This window comes from Otolemur garnettii, unplaced genomic scaffold (genome assembly GCF_000181295.1).
Source record: "Otolemur garnettii isolate 467f Iridium unplaced genomic scaffold, OtoGar3 scaffold00171, whole genome shotgun sequence".
NCBI lineage: Eukaryota > Metazoa > Chordata > Mammalia > Primates > Galagidae > Otolemur > Otolemur garnettii.
In genome coordinates, this window is record NW_003852566.1 from 3,278,767 (window position 1) to 3,304,685 (window position 25,919).

Sequence of the window (25,919 nt, forward strand, 5' to 3'; positions counted from 1 at the left end):
GCTGTGATGCCACAGCACTCTCCTGAGGATGATAAAGTGAGACTCTGTCTCTTAAAAAAAAAAGAAAGAAAAAAAGAAAGAAAATAAGTATAGAAGGGACATTTCTTAAACTGATAGAGGCCATCTACAGCAAACCCACAGCCAATATCATATTGAATAAAGTAAAATTGAAAACATTTCCACTCAGATTAGGAACCAGGGAAGGTTCCCCATTGTCTCCACTGCTATTCAAAATTGTAATGGAAGTCCTAGCCATCACAGTCAGGCAAGAGAAGGCAATCAAGGGTATCCAAATAGGGTCAGAGATCAAACTTTCACTCTTCACAGATGATATGATTATATACCTGGAAAACCCCAGGGACTCAACTGCAAAACTCTTAGATGTAATCAAGAAATACAGTAGTGTCTCAGGATACAAAATCAATACTCACAAATCAGTAGCTTTTATATATACCAACAATAGTCAAGCTGAAAAAACAGTCAAGGACGCTATTCCTTTTACAGTAGTGCCAAAGAAGATGAAATATCTGAGAATTTACCTTAAAAAGGATGTGAAAGATCACTATAAAGAGAACTATGAAACTCTAAGAAAAGAAATAGCTGAAGACGTTAACAAATGGAAAAACCTACGATGCTCATAGCTGGGAAGAATCAACATTTTTAAAATGTCCACATTACCCAAAGCAATTTGGTACAATCCCTATTAAATACAAATTTAATACAATCTCTATTAAAGCACCACTGTCATACTTTAAAGATCTGGAAAAAATAGTACTTCATTTTATATGAAACCAGAAAAAACCTTGAATAGCCAAGACATTACTCAGAAATAAAAAAAAATCAGAAGGAATTATGCTACCAGACTCAGATTATACTATAAATCTATAGTGATCAAAATGGCATGGTACTGGCACAAAAATAGAGAGGTAGATATATGGAACAGAATAGAAAATCAAGAGATGAACCCAGACACTTATCGTCATTTGATCTTTGTCGTCATTTGATCTTTGATAACCCCATTCAAAAATATAAATTGGGGGAAAGAGTCCCTATTTAACAGATGGTGCTGGGTGAACTGGCTGGTGACCTGCAGAAGACTGAACCTTGACCCACGCCTTTCACCATTAACAAAAATTGATTCTCACTGGATAAAACATTTAAACTTAAGATATGAAACTATAAAGGTTCTTTCAGAGAATGCAGGGGAAACACTTGAAGAAATTGGCCTGGGAGAATACTTTATCAGGAGGACCCCTCGGGCAATTGAAGGAACACTAAAAATACATTACTGGGATCTGATCAAACTAAAGAGCTTCTGCACAGTCAAGAACACAGTAAGTAAAGCAAACAGACAGCCTGCAGAATGGGAGAGGATATTTGCAGATTATGCTTCTGACAAAGGTTTGATAACCAGAATCCACAGAGAACTCAAACTTATTAACAAGAAAAGAACAAGTGGGGCAGCGCCTGTGGCTCAGTGAGTAGGGCACCAGCCTCATATACTGAGGGTGGTGGGTTCAAACCCAGCCCCCAGCCAAACCACAACAAAAAATAGGCGGGCATTGTGTGGAGTGCCTGTGGTCCCAGCTACTTGGGAGGCTGAGGCAAGACAATCGCCTAAGCCCAGGAGTTGGAGGTTTCTGTGAGCTGTGTGAGGCTGCCATGGCATTCTACCAAGGGTGATAAAGTGAGACTTTTGTCTCTAAAAAAAAAAAAGAAAAGAACAAGTGATCCCATTTCACTGTGGGCAAAGGACTTGAACAAATGCTTCTCTGAAGAAGATAGGCTCATGGCCTACAGATACATGAAAAAAGGCTCATCATCTTTAATCTTCAGAGAAATCCAAACCAAAACCACTTTGAGATATCATCAGACTTCAGTAAGAGTAGTCCATATCACAAAATCCCAAAACTATAGATGTTGGCATGGATGCAGAGAAGAGGGAACACTTCTGCACTGCTAGTGGGAATGTAACCTAATACATTGCTTTTGAAAAGAAGTCTGGAGAACACTCAGGGATCTGAAAGTAGACCTGCTGTTTGATCCTGCAATTCCTCTACTAAGTGTACATCCAAAAGACCAAAAATCACTTTACAAAAAGGATATTTGCACCAGATTGTTCATTGCAGCTCAATTCATAATAGCCAAGTCATGGAAGAAGCTCAAGTGCCCAAAGACCCATGAATGGATTAATAAATTGTGGTACATGTATATCATGGAATATTACACAGCCTTAAAAAGACAGAGACTTGACTTCTTTTATGTTTACCTGGATGGAGCTGGAACATATCCTACTTCCTAAAGTATCTCAAGAATGGAAGAAAAAGTGTCCAATGTATTCAGTTCTATTATGAAATCAATGTACAATTACTCACACTTTCATATGAAAGATAAATCACAATTATAGCTCAGGAAGAAGGATGGAAGAGGAAGGGATGGGAGGGGAGGTAGGAGGTTCGATGGCGGGAGGGTAAATGGTGGGACTACAACTATGGTGCATATTGCAAGGGTACATGTCTAATCTATTAAGTATAGAGTATAAATGTCTTAACACAATAATTAAGTAAATGAGATGAAGGATATATTAACTAGTTCGATATAAGCATTCCAAATTGTATATAAAATCAGCACATTGTACCCTATAAATGCATTAATGTATACATGATCTATATGTTCATGACTTAATAAAAAGAAATAAAAGAAATCAAAGCACACACACAAAAAGGAAGTGGACAGATGATGATGGAGGAACAATTACCAGGCGTGGAGTGTTGGAAGCAAGGGTAGAGGGCTGGCTTGGAGAGACCACTCTCCCTCTCACACTCAACAAAGGGGGAAAGGCAGCCCCTCCTTTGTTCTTTAAGGAATAGATCACACGTAAAAAAAGCCTGAAGCAGGTGATTTCACACAATGTGCTCTTCTCCAGATCCATTCAGTGGGAGGAGAGCAAAATAATTAAAATGGTTTCCAGCCCTCTAGTTACTCAACCTCCTGCCACTCAGATGAAGATTCGCTGATAGGCGAGTGCTCTGGGGGAAGGGGAGAGGCCTCACTCATCTTGGAACACCAAGTCCCAGTACCTCGCAACCCAATGCCAGGAAAGGATGGCCCATTCCACAAATTTATAAATATTCTCTTAAATTCCAGAAGGCTCCCTTAACAGAGAGAAGGGCAGCCCCGCCCTGGCTTGCATCTAGCAGGTTGCTCCACCTCCCCTAGACTCAGTTTCCTCATCTGCACGCCAGGATCACAATGCTGGCTGCTTTTGTCCCCAGTGCTCTACTTGCTCCCTGGCCTGGCCAACTGCGGCATGTGATATTCATGTCCATGATGATTGTTTAAGAAGTGAGCAAGTGACCCAAACAAAGCCAATCAGATTCTTCCCTGAGAGTTTTATGTAGACTTGAGGGAAGCATTGGGGGCAGTGAGGATAATGGACAGTGGAACTCTCTGGGGTTGTCATCCCCCCCAGCAGGGAGGGGGACATTGTTGTCAGTGGGAGAGGATGAGGACAGTGTGTAAGGAGAAGCAGGGAGAAGGGAAAGGATGGAGAGAAGGAGATGGCCCAATACAGTCCTTGGTGCAGCCTTGCCCAGGACTTCTCAGAACAAGCTCAGACTTGTCTGATTTCTGCAATGGAAGATGCTTGGTTGGCACAAATCCCTTCCACCCAGGCAGAACAGATCAAGGATTGTTCATGGAGGAGGGAGCATTGAGCTGGGTATTGGAGGGTCAGATGGGTAACTGGGCAAAGCCAAGGTGCCAGAGCACCCACTTCCAACGTGGGCAGAGACCTTGCCAAGGACTTCACACTCATGGTCTCCTCTTCAAACCAACAGAGGTCACCGTTGATTAGAAGCAGGTGAGCAGACTATGGCCAGAGACTTACTCAAGCACACTGTGTGAGAATAGCAGAATGTGGACCAGGAACAGAGGGGGCCTGACATAGAGGTGATGGCCTCCCTCCACACCAGCCTCCCATACTCGCCTTGCTGGAGTCAAGGGCTCTGGCCAGGGCTGTCAGACACCCCACTGGTGTGGTGTCCGCAGCTCCCTGAAGGGTCATCTACAAACAGGTGCACCATACGCTTCCCATCTATATGAGGAGAGCCACCTGGGAGCTGGGCGGGCTTTGGAACATGTGCTTTGGTCTGCAAAGACTTGGGGTCTTAGCTTCTCCCCTTAGCCTCTGAGCTCCTGGAAGGAGGAACCAGAGTTTATTTATCTTGGGATCCCTGTCCATGGGCCAACCTGAGGAGGGGGCAGAATGAAGTACAAGGAGGTGGCCCACTTCAGGGCCTTCCAGAAATGTCACAACCATCTCATGACACTTACGAGGTCCCCCGAGTGAGGGCACCCCACTGATGGGGGAGACAAACAAGGACAGAGGCAAGAAAAAATCATCACCACGAGGCCGGGGATGGGACAGAGAGGAAGCACAGACTCCTTGGAGGAGGTGACAGCAGGCTGACAGCAGGTGCAGTGTGCTCCAAGGCAGTGTGGGGGTGCCAGGGACAAGGGATGAGGGTGGAACAAAGCTGGGGAGGGGCACAAGGACGGTGTGGCTGGGGTGTAAAGGGCAATCCAGAAGTAGCGGGTGAGAGGACAGGGCGGCCGCAGCCCCCGCACCCAGAACAGGCATCACCTTGCCACGAGCGCCCCTTGGTGGCAACATGGGGGAAAGACAGGCAGAAGGTCACAATCCAGGGGAGATGCCCCAGGAACATACACAGTAGCTGGGTTGGAATCACCTTTTTACAGCAAGTCCCTCTCTTGCAGTTCTAATGACCCCCCCAAAACTCACTGCTACTCTTCACTGGGATTCCCCAAAGGTGTCAGGACCTGCAGCTCAGGAGTCTGTGGGGAATCCTGTCTCCTTGGGATGTCTGGGGTCCACAGAGTCTCAGGCTGGGGAGCCATCTGGTTTTCCAAGTGTCATTCAAAGGACTCCCCCCCCACATATTGGCTACCGCGTTGGCCCATGCACGGCTCTGCTGGGAGACCCTGAAGGTCTGGGCAACTCCAGGATGTTGGCAGCTCTAGGGAATCTCTGTCCCTGGACACAGTGGCTTTGAGCCACTCAGAGCCAGCCCTGCTTTCAGGGTGGTTCCCTCCTGGGGCTGTCCCTCCCCTCCTCACACATCTACTCTGATATTCCAGCATGCTGCCCACAGCCACAGGGTCACAGCACAGCTGCCCTCACGTGACTGACCACGCTAGTGCTGGCCACCATCAAAAGTTCCAGAGAGCCTGTCATGTGACCGATGCCATCTATATGGTGGACACACAACCCTGGTGACATCTGGGTCAGGGCTGCTGGCTCTCACTCCACCCCCTTTATCCACCGCCCTGGGCTGGGCTATGGGGAGCGAGGCAACACCATGTCGGCTCCTTTAATGAAAACCTGGGTGATTTTCTGATTTTGCAGCCAGTGTAGTCGGTACCCCTTCCTGTCTTGCCCCCTGGAGACCCTCTTCTGGATCCCAGCAGCCGGGTCAGGGGTGTCCAGTCCTCATGGAGGCAGCAGGAGGAGCACAGACAGGCCACGCTTAGTTTTGGAGCTACAGGAGAGTAGGCTTTTCTCTTTCAGGATCTTATGCCTGGTAGGACCCCAAGCAGGAAGCCGAGATGACTTGGAAGGAAGAGGGCTTTTCTCACCTCCAGGCTAGAGGGAGAATCCCTGGGCCACAGGAATAAGAGACCTAGAGGTGAGGATCCCAAGTGGCCCCTGCCACAGCCCTCCCTGTTCGTGTCTGTCCAGGGCAGGTAGCATAAGAACACACATCAGATTTTGCAGGTCACATCCCAGACTGGCGGGGCTGTGAGAGCAGCTGGGCCTGTGGGTCACGGCCAGCCCTAGAAGGTGCCCACAACCTACAGTGGGCCTGAGTGAGGCTGTCACCAGAAAGAGGTGGACACAGCAGTGATTTCAGGAAGGGGGCAGGTGGACCAATGTCTAAGGAGCGAGGGTATCTCAGGGCACACAGGTGGGGACAGATGGCACTGACCAAGGGCCAAACCCTTTCCTCCCCATAGAGACTGAGGTACTGGGGTACAGCCTCACCCCGATAAGCTGGCTAGGGCACATCCTTAGGAACCCTGAACTGACTCAATATGTTCCCACTGCCACCCACAGAACATTGGCTTTAGTTACGGGAGACGACAAAAGTTTCACTTCCTGTGCCTTGAGTTAGTGCACTGACAGTTTGTACTGCTATAGAGAAGGCGCACCCTATTCCGATGCCTGATTCATCAAGGCCTATCACCATGTGATGCATCCGGCCCAGGTCGCCAGCTGAGGCCCCTGTGGGCAGAAGCTGTCCCCACCATGAGGTGGATGGGACACCGGGGAAGCTCTCCCCACTGAAAGGCTGGGGGCCCAGGGCCTGGGGGTTACCTGTCACTCCCGTTCCAGGCGCATTCAAACTTGTCAAAAATGCAGTCATTCTCATACAGAGAGCAGAGCTTGCTCCGAAGATAGTCATGGACCTGGTGAGCAGAGGGGATAGTGTGAGTGGATGGGGCCCCCCAACTAACCTGGCCCCTTCCACAAGAAGTGTCTTGAAGAGAAGCAGGGGTCTGTATGGTAACTGGCATGGCCCTGGTCACTGGGAAGGTGTCACAACACACAGCTGACCCCTGAGCTGTGCAACCAGAAAGAGGATGGCACCAGGGAGCAGAGTTCACTCTGATACCCACAGCACAGGAGTGAGGACCTCCTGGGGACCACATCCTGGTTCTGCCCCTCCCTGGCTGTGTAATGGAAGAATGACTTCACCTCTCTGAGCCTGTTTCCTCCTCTTTACAGTGCTAAGACTGCAAAGCTCGTGGGCTGCCCTGGGACTAAGTGCAGGACAGTGCTGGTGTGGGTCATGCCCTGTGAGGATGATCACCGTAATGAATCACGAACCCGAGGGCCACCCTCATCAAAGAAAGGGGACATCCAAAAAGAGAGCCTTGAGCGGCTTCTCACACATCCTATCTTGGCAGGTGGCATCATCCATCCACAATGTGAGGCACCGAGGCTCAGAGGGGTTGAGGGACTGTCCCAAAGTCACATAGCTTGTCAGTTGCCGACTAGGACCCCTCCTCAAGATCACCTGGCACCACAGGAGGAGATGGGCGTGCCCCAGGACCCACATCCCCCTCATTGCAGTCCAATCCTACTGCTGAGAATGGGGCTGCTGCTGGGACCGTGAGCACGGGCTCTGCCCGCTGTGGGGAAAGGTAGTACCTGCGTGGCATGAAGTCTGATCTCCACTCTGGGCCCTGGAGCCCGGGGGTAGAATGGGAGGGGCCCTGCAATGTTAATTGCATTACCAACTTGGCTGGCCATGGTACCCAGATACTTGGTCAAACCTATTTTAGATGTTTCTGTGTAGGTATTTCTTAGATGAGATTAACATTTAAATCTATAGACTGAGTAAAACAGGTTGCTCTCCATAACATGGGTGGGCCTCATCCAACCAGCCTGAGCAGACACAAACTGACCTGCCCTGGGAGGAGGGGATGTGGCAGCATGTGGCCCTCCTTGACGGGAGCCATTAACTCCCCACTGGGTCCCCAGCCTCCCCTGAAGATCTGGACATGCCAGAGCTTCACAGGCACTCAGTGAGCCAGTCCCTCAGATTCTCCCTCCTCTCCCTCCCATCCTCCCTGGTCTCCAGCCTGTTGCTTCTCTTTCTCTGGAGAAGCCTGGCTGGCATGGGCAGGGAGGGGGGGAACAAAACTGGGGGGAGGGCCATTGCTACCCATGGCAGACAGGGTGGCTCCCCTCTGAGGGGCTCAACCCCTGCTCATCTCTCCAGCCCCAGTGTCCTTCCCATGAGCCTTCCTACCTCCCACCCTACCCCACCCCCAGCTCACAGCCCCACCAGGCTGATGTGCACTGGGCTCTTGCCAGTGAACTGGGCTCTTGCCTGCCTCGCCTTGTGGGCGAGGCCCAGAGTTTAGCTCTGTGTATGTGTAGCAGCTAAACTCAGAAGGGACAAATGGCAACAGACAGAATTTAAAGCTCCACATCTCACCCCTCCTGGCCTGCATTTTTGTGTGTCCACCCACTTAGTCCCAGCAGCCTTAGTGATGCTCTCATCCAAAGGCCTTCGCTGTTCTCTCTCCTGTCATGGAGAATCTCCTGCCCTCTGCTGGCAGGGTGAGGAAGTGTCAGCTCCACAGATGTGAACTCATATCTAAGGTCTGCTTGCTAGTTCGTCACCATAGGCCATTTAACTCAATTGTCTTCAAATCAAATGGGATGGGGAATACTGATCCCACCTCCAAGGACAGCGGGGAGGCTTAGATAAAGCAAAATAGGCCAAAGACTTAGGTCAGTGTGGCTCATTCAACAACCATCCCCACCCCCTTAACCCTACCTTCCTTAATTAGTTGTAAAACTACTAATTTTCCCAGCCCCTTTGGTGCCTTCCAGGACTCATTCCAGCTAATGAAATGTGTGGAGTCTTCTAAAAAGCATTCTGAGGAACCTTTTTGGATCATGAAACGGACCCTATGGACACGGTCTTTTGCATTTCCCCGTTTCCTCCTGGAATGTAGCCAAAGTGCCTGGAGTTGTGGCAGCTATTTTGCCACCAGGAGGTACCCAGGCATGACAGTGGAAAATCCGCACCCAGATGCTGGTGGACTGGACCATGGAAGGAACCACTGGGACACTGATGAGGGTATGAAAGCGCTCCCCATGCCTGGACTGCCCTACAAACGACTCGTGATGGGAGAAAATAGCCCTTATTTGTACTGCAAGTCAGCCAAACACAATCCAGCTGGACACAATTTCCACCAAATAATAGGACACCCCCAAAATATGAGTTGTGGTGCTTTCGTGTAATTAGTACTTTAGAGTTAATAGATTGACCTGGCCAAATGCAAGCGCCTGGCTTTGGGCCTCATCCTCCAGAGGATCATCCTGCTTTGCTGGGGCCTTCACAAGAATCTCCAAAGGATCTGCACCCTCTCCCCACAAAACGCCCACAGGAAATGCTACACAGCGTATCAGGGGTGCATGAGACTTTACTGACTACAGGGATGTGCCAGGCTGAGGGTCCTGAGGGAGGCAGAGTCAGGCATTTCCCTGAGTTGTCTCCTGGCGGGGTAGGGGGGGAGGTGCAGAACAGTTGCTCCTGTGGGCCGGTCCCATCTTGCATCTCTGCCGTTTCCAGAGGACAGAGGACGGGCAGATCCTGGCTTGGAGTGTGTGGTGTGAGCAGAGGGCCAGGGGTAGAGAAAGAGGGGGAGATACGGGGTCTCAAGTGAACATAGGTGGTTAACGAAGGGCCTGGTGCCAGCAGATGCCCTGTGGACGTGTGGCTCCCGGGAGCACACTCCTGGCCCAGGTCAGACTCAGCACCCTTCCCAGACAGGTCCTCTGCCTCCTAGGACATCTCTAGGCCTTGGCAGGGAGGGAGGGACACGCTGGGATCTGAGTCTGGGCTATGAATCTGTCACCGCCCAGCTGCAAGACAGGTCCCTCCTGTCCTGGCCTCTTAATGCCTTGGGCTCTCTCCCCACCAAACAGGGCAGCGAGGAATGGAGGTGACAGACATTAAGTATGTGGCACCCTGTGAGCACCTAATTCCTGGTGATGCTGTGAGAAATCAGCTGGGCTTTCTAGTGGGAAACACCCACCCACTTCTGCAGATCCTACAGCTCCTTCTGAGTCCAGCATAAACGCCACCTCCTTTGAGAGGCCTTCCTGATCTCTCCGGCTAGACACTTAACTGAAACCAGCTTTGAAGCCATCCCACATTTCCTCCAAGTCCATCGTTTATTTTAACATCATGTGAATTTCATTTTCTCCCCCTTAAAATATATGGATGAATCGTAATAGAAAAATAATAATTCTTTCCAGTAAGGTTCCCCACGTGTCACCCTGAGTGCCTGACTCCTAAGCCTGTGCTGAGGATCTAGAAATGTAATGTGCTCCCTGGTTCCCCTCTGCACACACTGTTTAAGGATGCTCTCTGGGAAGGGCAATGCTTATTCTGTTCTCATAGCTTGAAGCTCCTCGGTTTCCATGTCCCTCCCCTCCTGCCGCTGTGGGCCAGGACTGAAGGCCTAGTTCATGGGCATTCACGGTTCCCTTGATGCTGGGCTGAACCTCAGTGTCTACAAATGGGCATGTGAGAGCCGGCCCTGGCTGGGAAAGCCCCGTCCATGGGGACCTCAGCCCAGGGAAGGGAGCCCTGAGGATAAACACTTCACACCGAGGTGCCCACCTGGTAGGTCTCTATGGGTCTCGCCTCCATGTTCAGGTCCCAGACCTTGACCGTGAGATAGTCCCGAGTGAGCATATACCGGCCACTGTGGCTGAACTTCACGTCTGACACGGAGGAGATGATTTCTGAGAAGAAGGAGCGGTTACTGGGGTCCTCGGGCTCTTCGAAGACTGCAAAGACAGAGAAGCAACAACCATCACCAGCTGCTCCTGCCCGTGGGGTCGGAGTGACAGACAGCCCTGTCCTGCACCTGGGTTCGTGCTGTTTCTACAGACATTTCTTCCTTCATCAGAACTAGAACAAAACATTTAACAGGCAATGGGCCTAAACTGTCTTCCAAGGAGGAAAGAGCTGGCTCTTGGAAGGACTCATCTGTGGGAACAATGTTTACAGAGCACTTACTCTGAGTCGAGTTTTGTGCTGAGCCTTCCCATGTATCATCTCATCTAACCCCCAATAAAATGCCCATCATCCCCATCTGCGGCCAAGAGAACTGAGCGCAGATGGCTGAACTCCATGCCCAGGGTGTCAGGGGCTGGAAGAGAACGGTGAAGTCAGGATGCGCTGCCCTCTGTTGGTGATGCTGGATGCCATATGGCAAAGGTGTCCTGATATTCTCCAATGTGCTAGACAGTATCCTCCACCAGGCTTGGCACTGCTTGTGGCCCTGGTGCTTATGGGTCCTGGGACCTTGGGCCAGCGTTTATCTCTGTCCCTAGTGTCTTGAGCAGGCACAGCTGAGCCCTGCTCACAAGTAGGTTTTGTTTGGCTTCCACAGAGCTTCCTGTTCACTGCCTGTGACCATCTGTTATCTCAGACCAGCTGCCCCCATGGGAGGTGGCTCATCTGGCCCCTGCCCCCACAGGCAATGGCAGCCTGGGCCAAAGTGAGCAACAAGGGCCCCCTATACAGTTCCCAGCCCTGCTGTCCCAATAACCCAGCCTTCTTGAGCTGCGAGTTCCCTAAGCAGCAGGACAAGTTGTGTGGTCTTCTGTGTGTCCCTGCAGATCCCGTGGTAGCCCTGGGCTTAGATGGTTGGGGACTAGGATCTGGACCAGGGCACGCCCAGGGACTGACAGGAAGTGGATGGGGGGGTGGTAGTAGCAATTTACCAGCCAAATATGGAAGAACTTAAACATTTGATAACCCGTCCAGTGTCCCCATAGACAGAGCTGGGTGGCAGCCTGGCCTGCTGTCCTGAAATAGGGAGGCCAAGCTAGTCACAGCTCTCCAGAGCCTCCAAGAGTCTCCTCCCTGCCGTCCCTCAGTCACGGGATCTCATGTCCTGCTTAATGGCCTGTCCCATCCCTATCCTCTCAGCGGAGACCCACATCCCCATCTCCCTGCTGCCCAAGGCAGACGCTGCCCCTGGCCACCATTGCGCCCAGAAATATACTCTAGTTTAGCTCCCTTCTGCACAGCAGCTGGGGACATTCCCTGCCCATGGGATGTTCTGACAATTACCCCTGCATTCATTCATCTACTTGCTTAGTCAGCCATCCATACTGTGTGCCTCCCTGCCCTGTCGAGGCACTGGGGTGACACAGCAACTATCACAAAGCTGCTTGCTACCCCCATTGAGTCAGCCTTGTCCTCACAGAGATAGAAAATAAAACTGAGCACCAGTTATACCACCAGGCAGAGGAGGTACAAGGAGTAGGGAAGGAGCCAGTGAGGAGGTGGACTGTGGAATAGGCCGGTCATCTAGATGGGCAGGGCCTCTGTGGCAGGTGATGTCTGAGCACAGATCTGAAGCCAGGGAAAAGCAGTGGAGACAGCTGCGGTGGCTAACAGTTGATGGCCATGTAGGCAGAGAAAGGAATGAGCTGGGGGAAGAGAATGCTGGGGCTACCCCATGCAGGACCTCACTGGATACACAAGGGGTAAGGATGTCATTGTCAGGCAGGTGGGAGCCACTGAGGGTTCACAGGTGGGAAGGTGAAACCTGACACAGGGGACAGGGAGGGGTGGGTGGAGGCCTGGAGCTTCCTTCCCATACAAAAAGGAGGTTCCAGCACCAGGAGATGGGGCTACAGAACAGATGTCAGCACCCTCATTCAGGCTACTGGGTGTGGGGTGCAGGCAGAGTGGGGACTGAAGATCCCATTCTGGGCAAGAGAAAACACCCCCAGAAAAAGGGAAAAATTAAAAAGTATGCTGAATGAGTCAGAACAAATGGTAAGTCAGCTAGTTTACCTGTAAACCAGTGGCTGCTAAATTTCTCATCTGAGCAAGTTTCCTGCTTTTCCTAGAACTCTGGCCTACTAGGATACAGCTTACTAACAACCCTACTGGATCCGTAAACACTCTAAAGAAACGCTGTGGCAAGGCCTGGCAAGATACATTAACTAGGCTATTTCCTGCCCAGTTAAGAGTCAAAGCAAATACCCATTGTGGAGATCTGTATTTGCCTGGGGCAAAGATCAAGGGAATAGCTTGAGCCCTGAAATACAGGTAGGAGAGTTTATATCCCTTAGCTCACAGGAAGACCCTCTGTGATGGTGATGAGAGGAAAATTCCTCTCTCCCAATGATTCTTCAGAGGAGATTGATGCCAGTAGTGTTTAACTCCATAGTGAACTAGCGGACATTAACACCTCCCTAGGAATCCGTGAGTTTGACCTCAGACAGGAGGCTGCCCCCACACAAGGCTCGGCTTGAGGGAGTTCTCAAGACTGCTCAGATCGACTTGGTACCTATAACTCAGTGGTTAGGGTGCCAGCCACGTGCACTGGGGCTGGTGGGTTTGAACCTGGCTTGACCTGCTAAACAATGACAACTACAACAATAACAAAAAAATAGCCAGGCATTATGGCGGGTGCCAATAGTCCCAGCAACTTGGAGAGCTGAGGCAAGAGAATTGCTTAAGCCCAAGAGTTTGAGTTTGCTGTGAGCTGTGATGACACAGTGCTCTACAGAGGGCGACATGATGAGACTGACTCAAAAAAAAAAAAAGACTGCTCAGATTCTTAAGGTTAATGATTACAGAAACAATAGGAGCTGATGTGCTCACTCAGAGAAACTGCTGGTGTCTTTGTTCCCTTCCTCAGCTTACCTCTGGGCTAATAAGCAAATAGCCTTCAATAAAAGCTGGGTGGAACAGACACTCGGGGGCCACCATCATAATGCCACAGCGGCAGTGGTCCCCTGAGTTCCCACCTTTGAAAGTTCTATTCTGTGTCTTTTGTTCTTGTCGTTTCTAACCTTATATTTCTTCAGTCTGTGGCCAGACCCACGGGTCTTACCGGCTGCTGCCCCTGGGGCGGGACCCCCGCAGTGGGGAGAGGAGGGAAGTTTCTTGCCGGGTAAGAGGCTCCTGCGTGAACCTTCATCCTCTGGTGTCTCCAAAAATCAGAGCAGGAAAGAAGGAAGAGAACCCCCTCTCTGTGAGTATGTCCAAAGGGCTGGGAGATCTGTATTCGGCCTCCCCATGGCCTATGATAAGTAGGTGGTATTGGAACTGCTGCACCTGTGCCCAAGGGCAGGCTGGACCTTCTTCTAAGCCAGGGTAGAGCCCAGCAGAAGGTGCGAGGGAGTGCAGCTCATCTCTCCAAGAGGTCTTGTCAGACTTTGGAGTTAGAATGATCTCAGCCTGGCATGTGTTTAATTACCAAAAGAAAAAACAACTGTAGACCCCTCCTTGTTCAAAGGAGACTCTGATCCTGCCTCCTGGGCTGGCTCTCCTGGTATCATGCTTTCCTTTTCCACAGGCAAGGTGAAGGCAGACCAGAAACAGGTACCATGAGAAGAGAGGGTGAGGCTGGTAGAAGAGGGGTCTGAGTCCCAGAGCCCCCAGCTGTGTGGCCTCCCAAGGCATGCAGCTCCCTGAACTTGGCCTTCTCATCTCTACAAAAGGGGCCAGGGGGAGCAGCACGGTAGGCACCACCCTGACATGGGCAGAAGAGATCACATGTGGGGAAAGCTTGGTGCATGGTGTGTTCACAGAGGTACCATCTTCCCTCCTTCTCCCATTGTTCCCTATGACTCAGCCAGAGTGAAGGGGGACACAGAATACCATGGGCCAAGGGAAGGATGCTGCCCCCTGGGCAATGGGGAGCCCAGAAGGGCGGGCAACAGGGGGGGGCAGGGCTCCACGTGAGTCTCTGTGGGACTTTCCCCTGCAGTGGCAGCCAGAAGGCTCTCCTAGGAAGTCACCTTTGGCCTCTAAAACATGTGAATTCTGATTGGTCATATACACTAATGTTTCATGTCCTGATAATAATAAAGTGTATCGTTTCTGCAGGTATTTATGTTTGTAATTTTTCTTTGTTAAGTCAAAAAAGTTCAAAGACAATTCTCTTTTCTCTCAAATGCCTGAAATTAAAAAAAAAAATCAATATTTAATTTCTTCCTCAAACTAAAAACGTGAGATTCTGTGTTGCCTTTAAACAGTGAGATTCTGGGTAGAGACCCAGTGTAATATTTGGGTGGAGGCCTTGAGGGAAGAGGGACCCCAGGTGAGGGATAAAATCTCAACAGGGACTGGGTGGCCCCCCCCATACCTGCCCCCTCTCCCTGGCCTGAGCTGGCATTTCTGTCACTAGGGAGGAAACAGGAGCTGTGTCATAGAATACTCCATGGCCTTCCCACCCCATAGCTTGCTCAGGGCAGACTCCCCCTAAACCCTGGGGCCGGCCCAAGTTCCCAGCTGTCTGTGCCTAGACGGGGTAGAGGGGCTGGGGACCAGGGTGATGGGGACCAGGATGGCAAAAGAACTTCCCACACTAGGCATTACAGAACAGGGCAACCGGTGTTCTCCCACCAGCTTCAAGGAGAAGGCCCAGAGGATAATGTGATCCATAGTTGAAAACAGAACCACCAAAGGTCACCGGCCCCTTATAACCCAGTTCTGGCTGTCTACAGGCATTTCTCATGGTTTTTAAGGACAAAGGGACCAGAACTACAAAAGATAAATGGAAAGAGACATTAATAAGCCTTAAAAAAACTATTCCTAAGAGTTCTCATTTTTATTTTTAAACATGTCCATGAAATTTTTGATACAATAAATTTTTTCAAAAGAGAAAGGAATCTACTATTCTATTAATCCCTGTCCCCATACTGGTCACTCCACCTCCATTAACAAGTGACAGAGGCCTCCCTTCTAATTGACAATCATTAAGGACATTTTTACGGTAATTACTACTGCCCAGAGTTTAAAGAAACATGACTCTGAGTTTGGAGCCCCTGTCACTTGTGATGGGCCCAATCCCATCTCCTTCCCTCCACCCTAATTATTTAAAAGGTGGAGGGCTCTGAGTCAGCAGAAATCCCTGTCCAGTTTCTCTTTAATGATTTTGCATTATTAAGGCTCTCAAGGCTCAAGGTGGATCCCTGATAACCATTCTGCTCTTACCTGGGGGTCTCCTAGTGGAGGGGACTAAGAGTCCAACTGAAGTGTGAGGTGGCTCTGGAGAACTGTGTCATGGGAAACTGAAGGTAAAGCACAAAAGCTGGTGCCCACCTTCTTCTTAGCCTCACACGGAGTGCTGATGGTATCCTGCTTCTGTCTGGAGCCCTCGTGGTTCCCCAGCACCCACAGGATCAAGCTTTAAGCTCCTACTTGGAGTTAATCAGCTCTTTCCTAAATGGGTCCCAACCAGTCTGCTGCTGCAGCCTCATACACACACATTCCCCTCGATCTCTGCGAGGGTCCCAGGGCGTCCAACAGGGTGAAGCCAGCCAGGCCCCGGGTACAGCATTCTTTCCAGGCACTCAGAGTGAGTGCCTCTGTGCCCTAGGTACCTCCTTCACCTTCCCTACTTCTGCTTCACCACAGCAGAGCAGAGCAGAGCAGAGCAGAGCAGAACATGCTGTGTGATCTCAGGAGAGCCCTGAACCTCTCTGAGCCTATGTTCCCTCATCTGGAGAATGAAAATGATGGGACCTGAGAAGGTAACACCTGCAGACACCAGGCCCAGTGGGGGCTTCGGAGTAGCCACTTAATTAAATTATGTAGGCCTTTCTAGTTATTTTTTTAAATGTCATTTTCTCTCCCTGAAGTTCCCTTTCCCATTTGTAGTCCATCTTTCCTGCTAACTCCTATATATCCTTTAGAACCTCAACTCACATACCCTGCTCTGTGCATATGGTTCAGATGCTCTCCAAATAAATCCAGGGCTGACCATTTGCTGCCCACAAGCCGCTGAATGACTTCTTCTATGACACTGGTGGAGGGGTATGGTCACCCATGGGGCTGTGAGCTCCCTCAGACAGGCATCCTGCTGTGGTCACTGCCAGCGGGACCTTCTGGTGCCTGCTGCTGTCTCTTCTCTGTCCTTTATTGACACCCTTATTCCCCAACCTGATGTAATTTCACTTCAGTCCCCAGGCCCAGCAGTGAAGCCTGTACCTGGCTGAACGTGGTGCCTGAGTGCTCATGGTACTTGCTGTGTGTCCCTCTCTGCGGCCCCTGCCATGCTCTGTGCCTGCTATTGTCACCAAGTGGACCATCTTTCCTCTGGGTACAGGTAGGGAGGGGGCAGGGATGAAGGGAGATCAGGGTTAGACGGTAGAAAGTTCACGGGCTTAAGCCACACATCCAGGAACGAGTGTGCTGATCAAGGGAGACCCTGGGAGAGAAAAAGACAGTGGGATACCCACAGGTCCCCAGGATGGGAGGACACAGGAGGCAGTCGCCTACTGAGGGGTTCCTGCCTAGTGGCTCCTGGCTGCCCTGGCACTTGGTCCCTCCTCCACTCTGGCATGATACAAGGACTTCCAGGCAGATGGAGTGAGCATGTGAGCCCAGGAGATCTGTCCTTGGAGCTGGGGGTCTGAGTAGAAGGGGGAGGGGGACACAGGGTGCCCTGGACACCAGGTCCTTCATCTGCCTCAGTGATACCACTGCTGCGGGAGGAGCACCTGAGGCTGTGCAGAGTGGGGACAGGGCTGGGAGTTCCTGCCAGGCCACCAGTGGACACAATGAATGCTTGCTGATGGAGTTGGCAACTGTTACACCCTGTCTGTGGGATGGATCCCACTGGACAAAATAAAACCCAATCTCAGCTGTGGCCTTGAGACCCAGCATGCTCCATCCACCTCCATATCTTGGCACCCAAAAGCCTCCCCTACCCCCAGGCCAGCCCCATGTTCCTCAAGGCATCCAGGCTCCTCTCACCCCCTGGGACATTCCCCATCCCCTCTTCCCCCTTCCCAGGCCCTTTCTCACTCTTCAGAGATGCCATTCCTGATCACCTTAAGAGCCAGCTGCACTGGAGCACCTAAGCCCCTTTGCTAATTTAACAGTCCCCTCCTGCGCCTCCTCCACTGTGTCCCCAGCTCTGCCTCCCTGAAGCCATCCTCAGGCTCTCTCCCACTCTCTATCCAATTTAGCCAGAAATCCAGTAGGCTTGACCTTGGAGCCGACCACCTTCACCTCCTTCACATGCCCACCCACGCTGAGTGCTGATCCCCCAGGGAGCCCCCACTTTCACTCGACCCTTCAGTTTCGGCACCAAAACGATCCTGTTAAAACATGGCCAGGCCCGTCCCTGCTCAGCACCCCTGTGTTTCAGAGTAACACAAAGCTCTTGCCATGGCCTAGAAAGCCTCTTGGTGTGACCTCCTCTAGCCATGCATGCCTCTGACCTCACCTCCCACCTCTTCCCCCACCTCTCAACTGTGGCTTGCCTCTGCCACATGGACCTGAGGGTCTGGCCACACGGCCTTTGCATTGGCTATTGCCACTGTTGGGGAACTTTGCCCTGGCTCTGTCCCTAGATAGCTGCAAGGTGTGGGCTGAGTCTGGTTTTTCTGCTGCAGACCCATTACCAGGGTTGAGCCCTGGGACCTGGGACTCCAGCCCACTATACAGCACCTGTGCATGAACCTGGTTCACCCACAATTCCCCTAAGTTTCAGTTCTCAAGGTTCCTATAAAGATTGAGAAAGCACTCAGGCTGATGGTGTGAGGTTATCTAAGGCTCTACCTAGCTGGGTGACCTTGGGCAAATATCTTAACCTCTCCGTGCTTCCACATGGCAGAAATAGCTGGACCCTGAGACAGTGTTGCCTCACACGGTAAAAGGACTTTGGAGGTGACATTAAGCTAAAGCTCTTGCCACAGGAAAGTGATTACACCACCCGATGTATCACAGGATGGGTCCTTATAAAAAGAAAGAAAATGGGCAAAGGCAGAAGAGGCAGGTGAGGGAAGCAGAGGCTGGTGTGGGGCACTTGGAAACAGCCAGGCTGAGGAGTGCAGGTGCCTCTTACAGACAGAAGCAGTGAGGGACCAGCCTCCCCGAGGAACCAGCCCTGCCGTGATCCTACGCCCCTGAGCTCCAGAATCACGCTATGATTCTTCGTGTTGTTTTAAGCCACCACGTGTGTGGCCGTATGTTACAGGAGCAAAAGGAAATGGATATAGACTTGACTCAGGAACACTACGGGTTTGAGCTGTAAGGTCTACTCATATGCAGTATTTTTTCAATCAATATGTTGGAAAATTTTTTGGAAATCTGTCACAATTTGATAAAGCTCTCAGACTAACCACAAAGCCCAGAAACATCAAAAAATTAAGAAAAGGTATGTTGTGAATGCATGAACTATAGATGCAGATACCAGTCTGTTTATGTGTTAACGGACTGTTTATGTTGTTGGTAAGGATTCCGGTTGACAGTAGGCTAATGCCCTTAAGTTTTGGAAGAGCCAGAAGCTGCACGTGTGACTCATGCCTTTAATTACTAGCACTTTAGAAGGCAGAAGGTGGAGGACTGCTTGGGGCCAGGAGTTCAAGACTAGCCTGGGAATAGCAAGACCTCATCTCTACAAAATGAAAAGGGAAAGGAAAGGGAAAGGGAAAAGAAAGGAGAGGAACGGAAACAAAAGGAAAGGAAAAGGGAAAAGAAAAGGAGAGGAAAAAGAAGAGAAAAGAAAAGAAAAAGGTCATACATGGCTAGTCTTGATTTTCAGCAGTATTGGACTGGCTGGGTCAAAGCCCCTGATCCCTGCACTGACCCAGGGTCAACTGTCCCCAGTTTCCTCATCTGCACAATTACCAACGCAGCATTCCCATTGCAGCGTGGCTCAGGGTTTAATGAGATGAGAATTACAATGGCCTATGAACTCAGCGCTGGGGAGTGAGCTGTGGTTACCTGGCTCGGCACATAGCGGGGTCCCACGATGGGTCTTTGCTGTTATTATCCCCTGCTCTAAGAAATCTCTGTGCTCTGGGCACAACCCTTCCTTTCAGCAGACTGTGCTGTCAAAAGCAGAAATAACTGTCTATTTTGAGAACTCGTGTATCGTTGTTTCCATGGTTACCCTGTCACAATGCCAAGCAGACAAAAGACCTGGATTTCTAGTATCTCCGGGAGTGGTGAGAAGCTGTGGCAGGAACAGAGTGGCCTGTGCGCCTCCCGCTCTGCCCCCACTGGGGTGGGAGGCCCAGGGGAGCCACCTCACTCCAAAGACTCTCGGTTTCCTCAGCTGTCCAACGGCAGAAATGACATTCACCTGTGATGGGGATGTTCTTCATGCAGCAAACAGAAAACCACGGTTTTATTCTGTTAGGAAAATGACTCCATGACCATTTGTCTCCAGGGTGTCCTATCAGCCGTTCCCTGAGTTTTGAGCAGTAAACTGGACAAAGTGGGAGGTAAAGAACTGACACTAATCTCCAAGTCTCTTTAAAGACACTTATTTTAAATAACAATCATGTGTGTTTGGATTAAAAACAACCACCACCACCTGCTAACTGGGGTGACTTGATTCCCTCTGAGAACCCAGGCAGACATGGTCTGGACGGAGCACACACACAGACACTCACTACTTATTTGTGGCAAATTAAAATGAGAAAAAACAGATGCTATAAAGGCACATTCAAAGCCAGGTAAAAAATCCTCCTAGTGGCATTAAAGAGAAAGTTTGTATATAGTATATTGAAGTTGAGAATAAAAAAATCCTAGAAAAATTTAAAACACAAAATTAACTCCAACAGAAATCTGGTATAAACCATTACTTAAAAAAGAAATTAAACTGGTTGTTTTTGTTTTTGTTTTGAGACAGAATCTTACTTTATCACCCTGGGTAGAGTGCTGTGCATCATAGCTCACAGCAACCTCAAATACTTGGGATCAAGCGATTCTCTTGCCTCAGCCTCCCAAGTAGCTGGGACCACGGGTGCCCACCACAACATCCAGCTATTTTTAGAGACAGGATCTCTCTCTAGCTCAGGCTGGTCTTGAACTTGTGCGCTCAGGCGATCTGCTCACCTCGGCCTCCCAGAGTGCTGGAATTAAGGCATTAGCCACAGTACCCAGCCTAAATTGGGTGTTAAAAAAAGTTTCTCGCTAAATAGATTTACACATGAGTTTTATAACACCTCAAGAAGCAGATGTATTGTACTAACTATTCCAGAAAAAGAAAGAAATCTGCCCAGCTGATTTTAGGAGAGTTGAAAATCTCTTTATTTAGTTTTTTTTTTTTTGAGACAGAGTCTCACTGTGTCACCCTTGGTAGAGTGCCATGGTGTTACAGCTCACAGCAACCTCAAACTCTTGGGCTTAAGCAATTCTCTTGCCTCAGCCTCCCAAGTAGCTGGGACTACAGATGCATGCCACAATGCCCAGCTATTTTTTTGTTGCAGTTGTCGTTGTTTAGCAGGCCTGAGCCAAGTTTGAACCCACTAGCCCCAGTGTATGTGGCTGGTGCCCTAACTGCTGAGCTACAGGTGCCAAGCCAAAAGAGTTGAATAATCTTAAAATCAGGCAAAGAGAATACAGGAAAAGAAAATTAAAGGCCAATTTCACCCATGAGCAAGTATGTAAAAAGCTTACTTAAAACTTCAGTGAATCACAGGCAGCTTTAGACCTGTCTGCAGATTTGGGATTGCTGGCCTGGGAAGGGGTCCCAGACCACAGTAGGTGGTCAAAACCCCCTGGTGAGTCACTAGGCAGCCAGTGAACAGGCCCTTAGGAATTTTTCAGCAAGACACCAGACCCCAATGTCACTCAGGCACAATCTAAAGCCCCTGATGTCCTGAAGACCCCATATACTTTCTCCATATCCAGGCCCTGCCAGGAGCCTTCTGGAAGCTCAATGCAATCTTTGGAGAGGTAGAGCCCACCAAGGCCCTAAAGTCGGGCATGGAAAGAAAACTGAGTAGAGTCATTGAAAATAGTCACATTTCTGACACCCTTAAGGTTGTGGGGTTGTGGGCTGATGCACATGTGGCTCCTCCAGCCCCAGGAGTGTGGAATTACCTGGCCATGATCTGTGCCTGGACGGAGACGATGAGCCAGGCATGTGCGGTGGCTCCAGTGAGGGCTGCTCTCAACCCTGGGGAATGGACGACGCCCTGCAGGAGCCCAGCGGGGGCGCGGACTTAACCCTCCAGCCCACCCAGGAATACCGTTCACCACGGGACACACAAAAGTTTATCCTGCGCCAAGTCCCGGCATGCACCAAATACCACCCTTCCCATGCACACGTGTTTTCTGACTCAATGTTTAAATCCATTAATAAAATAAAATACACAGAAAGAACATGAAGAAAATACCCATCATTTTCTCTCAGTTCACCAGCAGAGACAATATCTTGGCATATTTCTTTCCAGAGTTTTTTTCTCTGCTTCCATTTTTTGGCAGTCATTGCCTTAGATCCTTGGATTTACTTTATTTTACTTATATTATATTGTACTATATTGTAATTTCTGAGACTCTGTTGTCTAGACTAGACTATCATGGCGTTAGCGTAGCTCACAGCAACTTCAGATGTCTAGGCTCAAGCGATCCTCCTGCCTCAGCCTTCCAAGAAGCTGGGATCTTTGGCTGATTTTTTTGTAGAGATGGGGGTCTCACTATTGGCCAGGCTGGTTTTGAACTCCTAGCCTCTCCTACCTAAAGTGCTAGGATTACAGCTGTGAGCCACCCTTCCTGGCCTCTAGATGTTAATAAATTCCCTTCAAGGGCCAGCTGGATCACTCACTTGCTGGTTCATTTCCAGACACTGTTGTAGGCACTGGAGATAGACAGAAAGGGGACCCAGGCAACGTCCCTGCCCTCTGGCTGAGGAACACTTCAACCTGTCTGTGCCCCGTCTGACCCTGTGCCTTCAGGGGCCTCTGGGGACCACCATGGCAGTGTGTCACCGGCAGCCACCACCCGAGCAGCCAGCCCTGCCACTATTCAGTTGAGGTGACTTTGGGCCAATCCCTGGAGCCTCAGTTTCCTCTTCCCTACAGCACCCCTTGGAGCACACGAAAAGCTTAGATGAGAGAATGTGGTAAAGTGCTTAGGTGGGGGCCAGGCTCAGCCCAAGTTTTTAATGTGCACTGTTGTGCTGGTGTTATTGTGCTAAAATGCTTCCCTGGGTCTTGTTCAGCCCCAGCCCTCCCCAGACATTCCTGAGGTAGGCTCTAGACTCGCAGTGGTCCTCAACCTTCCTAATGCCGCAGTGTATTTTCACTGTTAAAAAGGGGTCGCGACCCAAAAGTTGAGAACTGCTGCTCTAGAGCAAGGAGGTGATTGATGTGTTACAGACCCTGCCCTCAAGGAGCTCAAGCTGCTGGGAGTGGTCATGGCAGCCTACAGACAGTGCCACAGCATGTGGCTGGAACAGTGAGGCAGGGATGCGTTGGGGGCCGTGGCACACAGGAGGGATCTGACTCAACGGGGAGCTAAGGGTTTCCTGAAGGACGTGACACCTAAGCATGGTGCCTCCTTAGCTTCAGAGTCCCCAACCCTCATCCTAGTGACCTGGCACTTGGAAGCTGGGTAGTTCCTGGCTATATAGGGACTCTAGGGGTCAGCAGGTGGCAAGATCAGGCTACCCTAACAGCCAGGGCTAAAAAAGCATGGTGACCACTGCCCCGGGCAGTCCAAGACACACTGGCCCACACCTGCCACCCCTGCTGCTCCAGTGCAGGAGTGCAGGATGGGGCGTCTCCTCACCCAGCCACCTGTCCCAGGGTGCCAGGGCAGGGTATGGCACTTACGCTTGGAGTGCTTGTCGCACAGGGCAGCTGCCCGCATGTCACAGAGCCGCAGGGAGCCCTTGCTGCTGCTGTAGACAAAGAGGTTGCAGTGGTGCGGGTGGAACTCAGATGCTGTGATCACCTCCGTGAGGTCTTCCATGTTGGCTGGCTTGATGTCCACAATGTCTAGACGCGGTGCAGTCAAGGAAGGGGCCATAAGGGTGGCCCCAATGCTCTGCCTCCCTGGGGCTCCCCAACACCTTTCCCAGGCAAAGCCATCTACCCCCGTGTCAGAGCTGTCTCCCAGCTCCCAGGACCCCCAGACAAACACAGCGACCCAGAGAGTTTGGGCAAAGGTTTTCTGGGCCAGCCCACCTCAGCCCTGATCTGTGCCTTCCCACGACTTGGAATGCTGGGAAGCCTGGGATGTGGCTCCACCATCACTGCTGGCTGGGTGGTGCAGGCAGAAGGGGCTGCTATAGCTGTGACAAGGGACACCTGGAGGCTGAGGATGGGGCAGACAGCATGAAAGACAAGAGTGGTAAGATCTAGTGATGGCTTTTGAATCTGGGATCAAGCTCAGCCTGGAGCCACTACCTTAGACTATTAAGTATGGGAGCTAATAAATTTCCAGTTTTTGTTTAAAGTCAAGAATTTCACTATCTGCAAAGAAAACTTCCCTGTCAGATACACTGGATCAAGGGTCAGCAACTTGTCCAAGGGAACCCAGTAATGGGTGGTAAGGATAAATTCAACTTCACAAACTCCCAGGTTCCAACCTGCCCCTTCTCTGCTGCTGAGCAGCAAATCAGAGCCCCCTGGTGCATGCGAGGCCTGGCAGACCCTGACCTCTCTCCAGCTGTCCAGTTTCACATCCTACTTAACAGTCATCCCACCTAAAAGGCTCTCACCACGGCAGCCTTGGTCTTTGGTCTCTGGTCTCCCCAGCCCTGGGTGGGGCTTTGCACAGCCTGTTTCCTGACTCTTTGTGTGTATGTGAGCCCCAGAGTTGTAGGGCCTGGGGTTTGAATCCCCAGCACTGCTACCTCCTGGCTGTGTGATTCTGAATGAGCTCCCCAGCACTCCAGGGCTCAGCTTTCTCATCTGCAAAATGGATTAACAGTTCTAACTTCATAGATACGTTGTAGAGATTAACAGAGGGAAAGCACTTCATACATGTCCTGACTCACTGTAAAGTGTAATGAATGTCAGTTGCCGCTATTACTATTTTTTATTATCTGGAAATACCGGCTGAAACTGTCCTCCCTCCTCTAGCCCATGCTGCTTCCTCTCTCCATAAGCAAGCAGTGCCTTCTGGCCTGTTAACACAAGAGTTTATGAAATACCAGAAAAGATGGCAGACTCTGTACAATCAGAAGGCACCAGCGGTCTCTGCACTCACACTCAAGTCTTGCTTCCTGGAACCACATCATTAACCAGAAATGGAGTGTCACATAAGCAATACAAAGGGGGGAAACGAGCAAAGTCATCAGTGGCTGGTTGGTTTCTCAGGACACTACAGTTTTTGGTATGAAAAGAAGCAAAGATTTAAATAATGAAAAATGATACTAAATGTTAAGTTTTAAAAATCGGCAGACTCCTGATAATCCACACCCGCCTGGCAACCCATTCAGCCCATCCTTCATGGGCTCACGTGTCGCAGATGACTTTCCATGACACTCCACCTGCTCAGAAACGGCTTTCAATTCCTGGCTGAATGTCACTAAAATGGTATCTGGAGGGAAAGGGCAGCTCTTTATGAAATGTTGTGCACATTAGCACAGTGGCACCTGTTTAATGTTCTACACCAAAGGGTCAGGGCGGACAGGGACTAAATTCTCTCTGCAGAGAGACACAGACAAAAGCCGAGAAGGCTTGGTGAAAACAGAAGTGCCTGGGGATGCAGGTGTCCTGGGAATCCTGCTCGTGTCGCTGTTAGGACCCTTATTCCTGCTGTGTTTCATAGGATCGTAACTCATGGGGTGGGGTGGGGGCAGGACTCACTGAACAAAACAAATGGCTGGCATGTGGGTGGTTCTCTGAACACCGCTCCTCAGGACGCAGGGCAGCCAGAGGGCTTGCTGCTTTTGCCAGTGAATGGACAAGTGGCATAGTCAGCTCCAGGATGAAACTTCGAGAGTGAGCACATGGTTGGCTTTTTGCTCTGCAGTGAGACTACACCAGCGTTTCTCAACCCTTTTTATCTCACAGCACACTTGAACCTATAAACTTGTAGCACAGTTTAACTATGTTGATCAAAAAAATAGAATATACTTACTATGCTCTGAAGTTCTTTTGAAAATAATTTAATTAATCATCTTTAAAAAATTTAGGGGCACACCTAAGATTCTCACTTGAAAATCACTGGTCTATACCATGGCCAACCTGTGGTTGACACAGGTGTGCAGACTGCCTGCTGGGCCCTGTCCTGTGGGGCCCTGAGGAGTTGGCCATGACCCTGACTATCTTCTGCTACGTGGGTATTGTGGGTACAAAGCCTCTGTGTTTGAAGTTATTGTTTTCACATTAGCAAATGTATCCAGAGTCCTTTGTTTGAAACAGCAAGAGAAGGCCGGGACAGTGGCTCACACCTTTCATCCCAGCACTCTGGGAGGCCGAGGCAGGTGGATTGCCTGAGCTCACAAGTTAGAGATCAACCTGAGCCAGAGCAAGACTCTGTCTCTAAAAAATAGCTGGGCAGTGTGGCAGGTGCCTATAGTCCTGGACACTTGGGAGGCTGAAGCAAGAGAATCACGTGAGCCCAACAGTTTGTTTT

At 50.3% G+C, this 25,919-nt stretch overlaps 1 protein-coding gene across 2 annotated transcripts in view; it reads right to left on the reverse strand.

Moving 5' to 3' along the window:
- Window positions 1–25,919, reverse strand: part of PPP2R2C (protein phosphatase 2 regulatory subunit Bgamma) — a 155,263-nt gene that overhangs the window by 12,414 nt on the left and 116,930 nt on the right. For both annotated transcript variants that reach the window (XM_003800196.3, XM_023519304.1), the window contains 3 exons: window positions 23,165–23,329; window positions 10,230–10,399; window positions 6,398–6,489 (listed from right to left, as the gene is read on the reverse strand). In XM_003800196.3, the coding sequence (XP_003800244.1) occupies window positions 6,398–6,489; window positions 10,230–10,399; window positions 23,165–23,329 (427 nt within the window). The remainder of the gene's footprint in view (window positions 1–6,397; window positions 6,490–10,229; window positions 10,400–23,164; window positions 23,330–25,919) is intronic.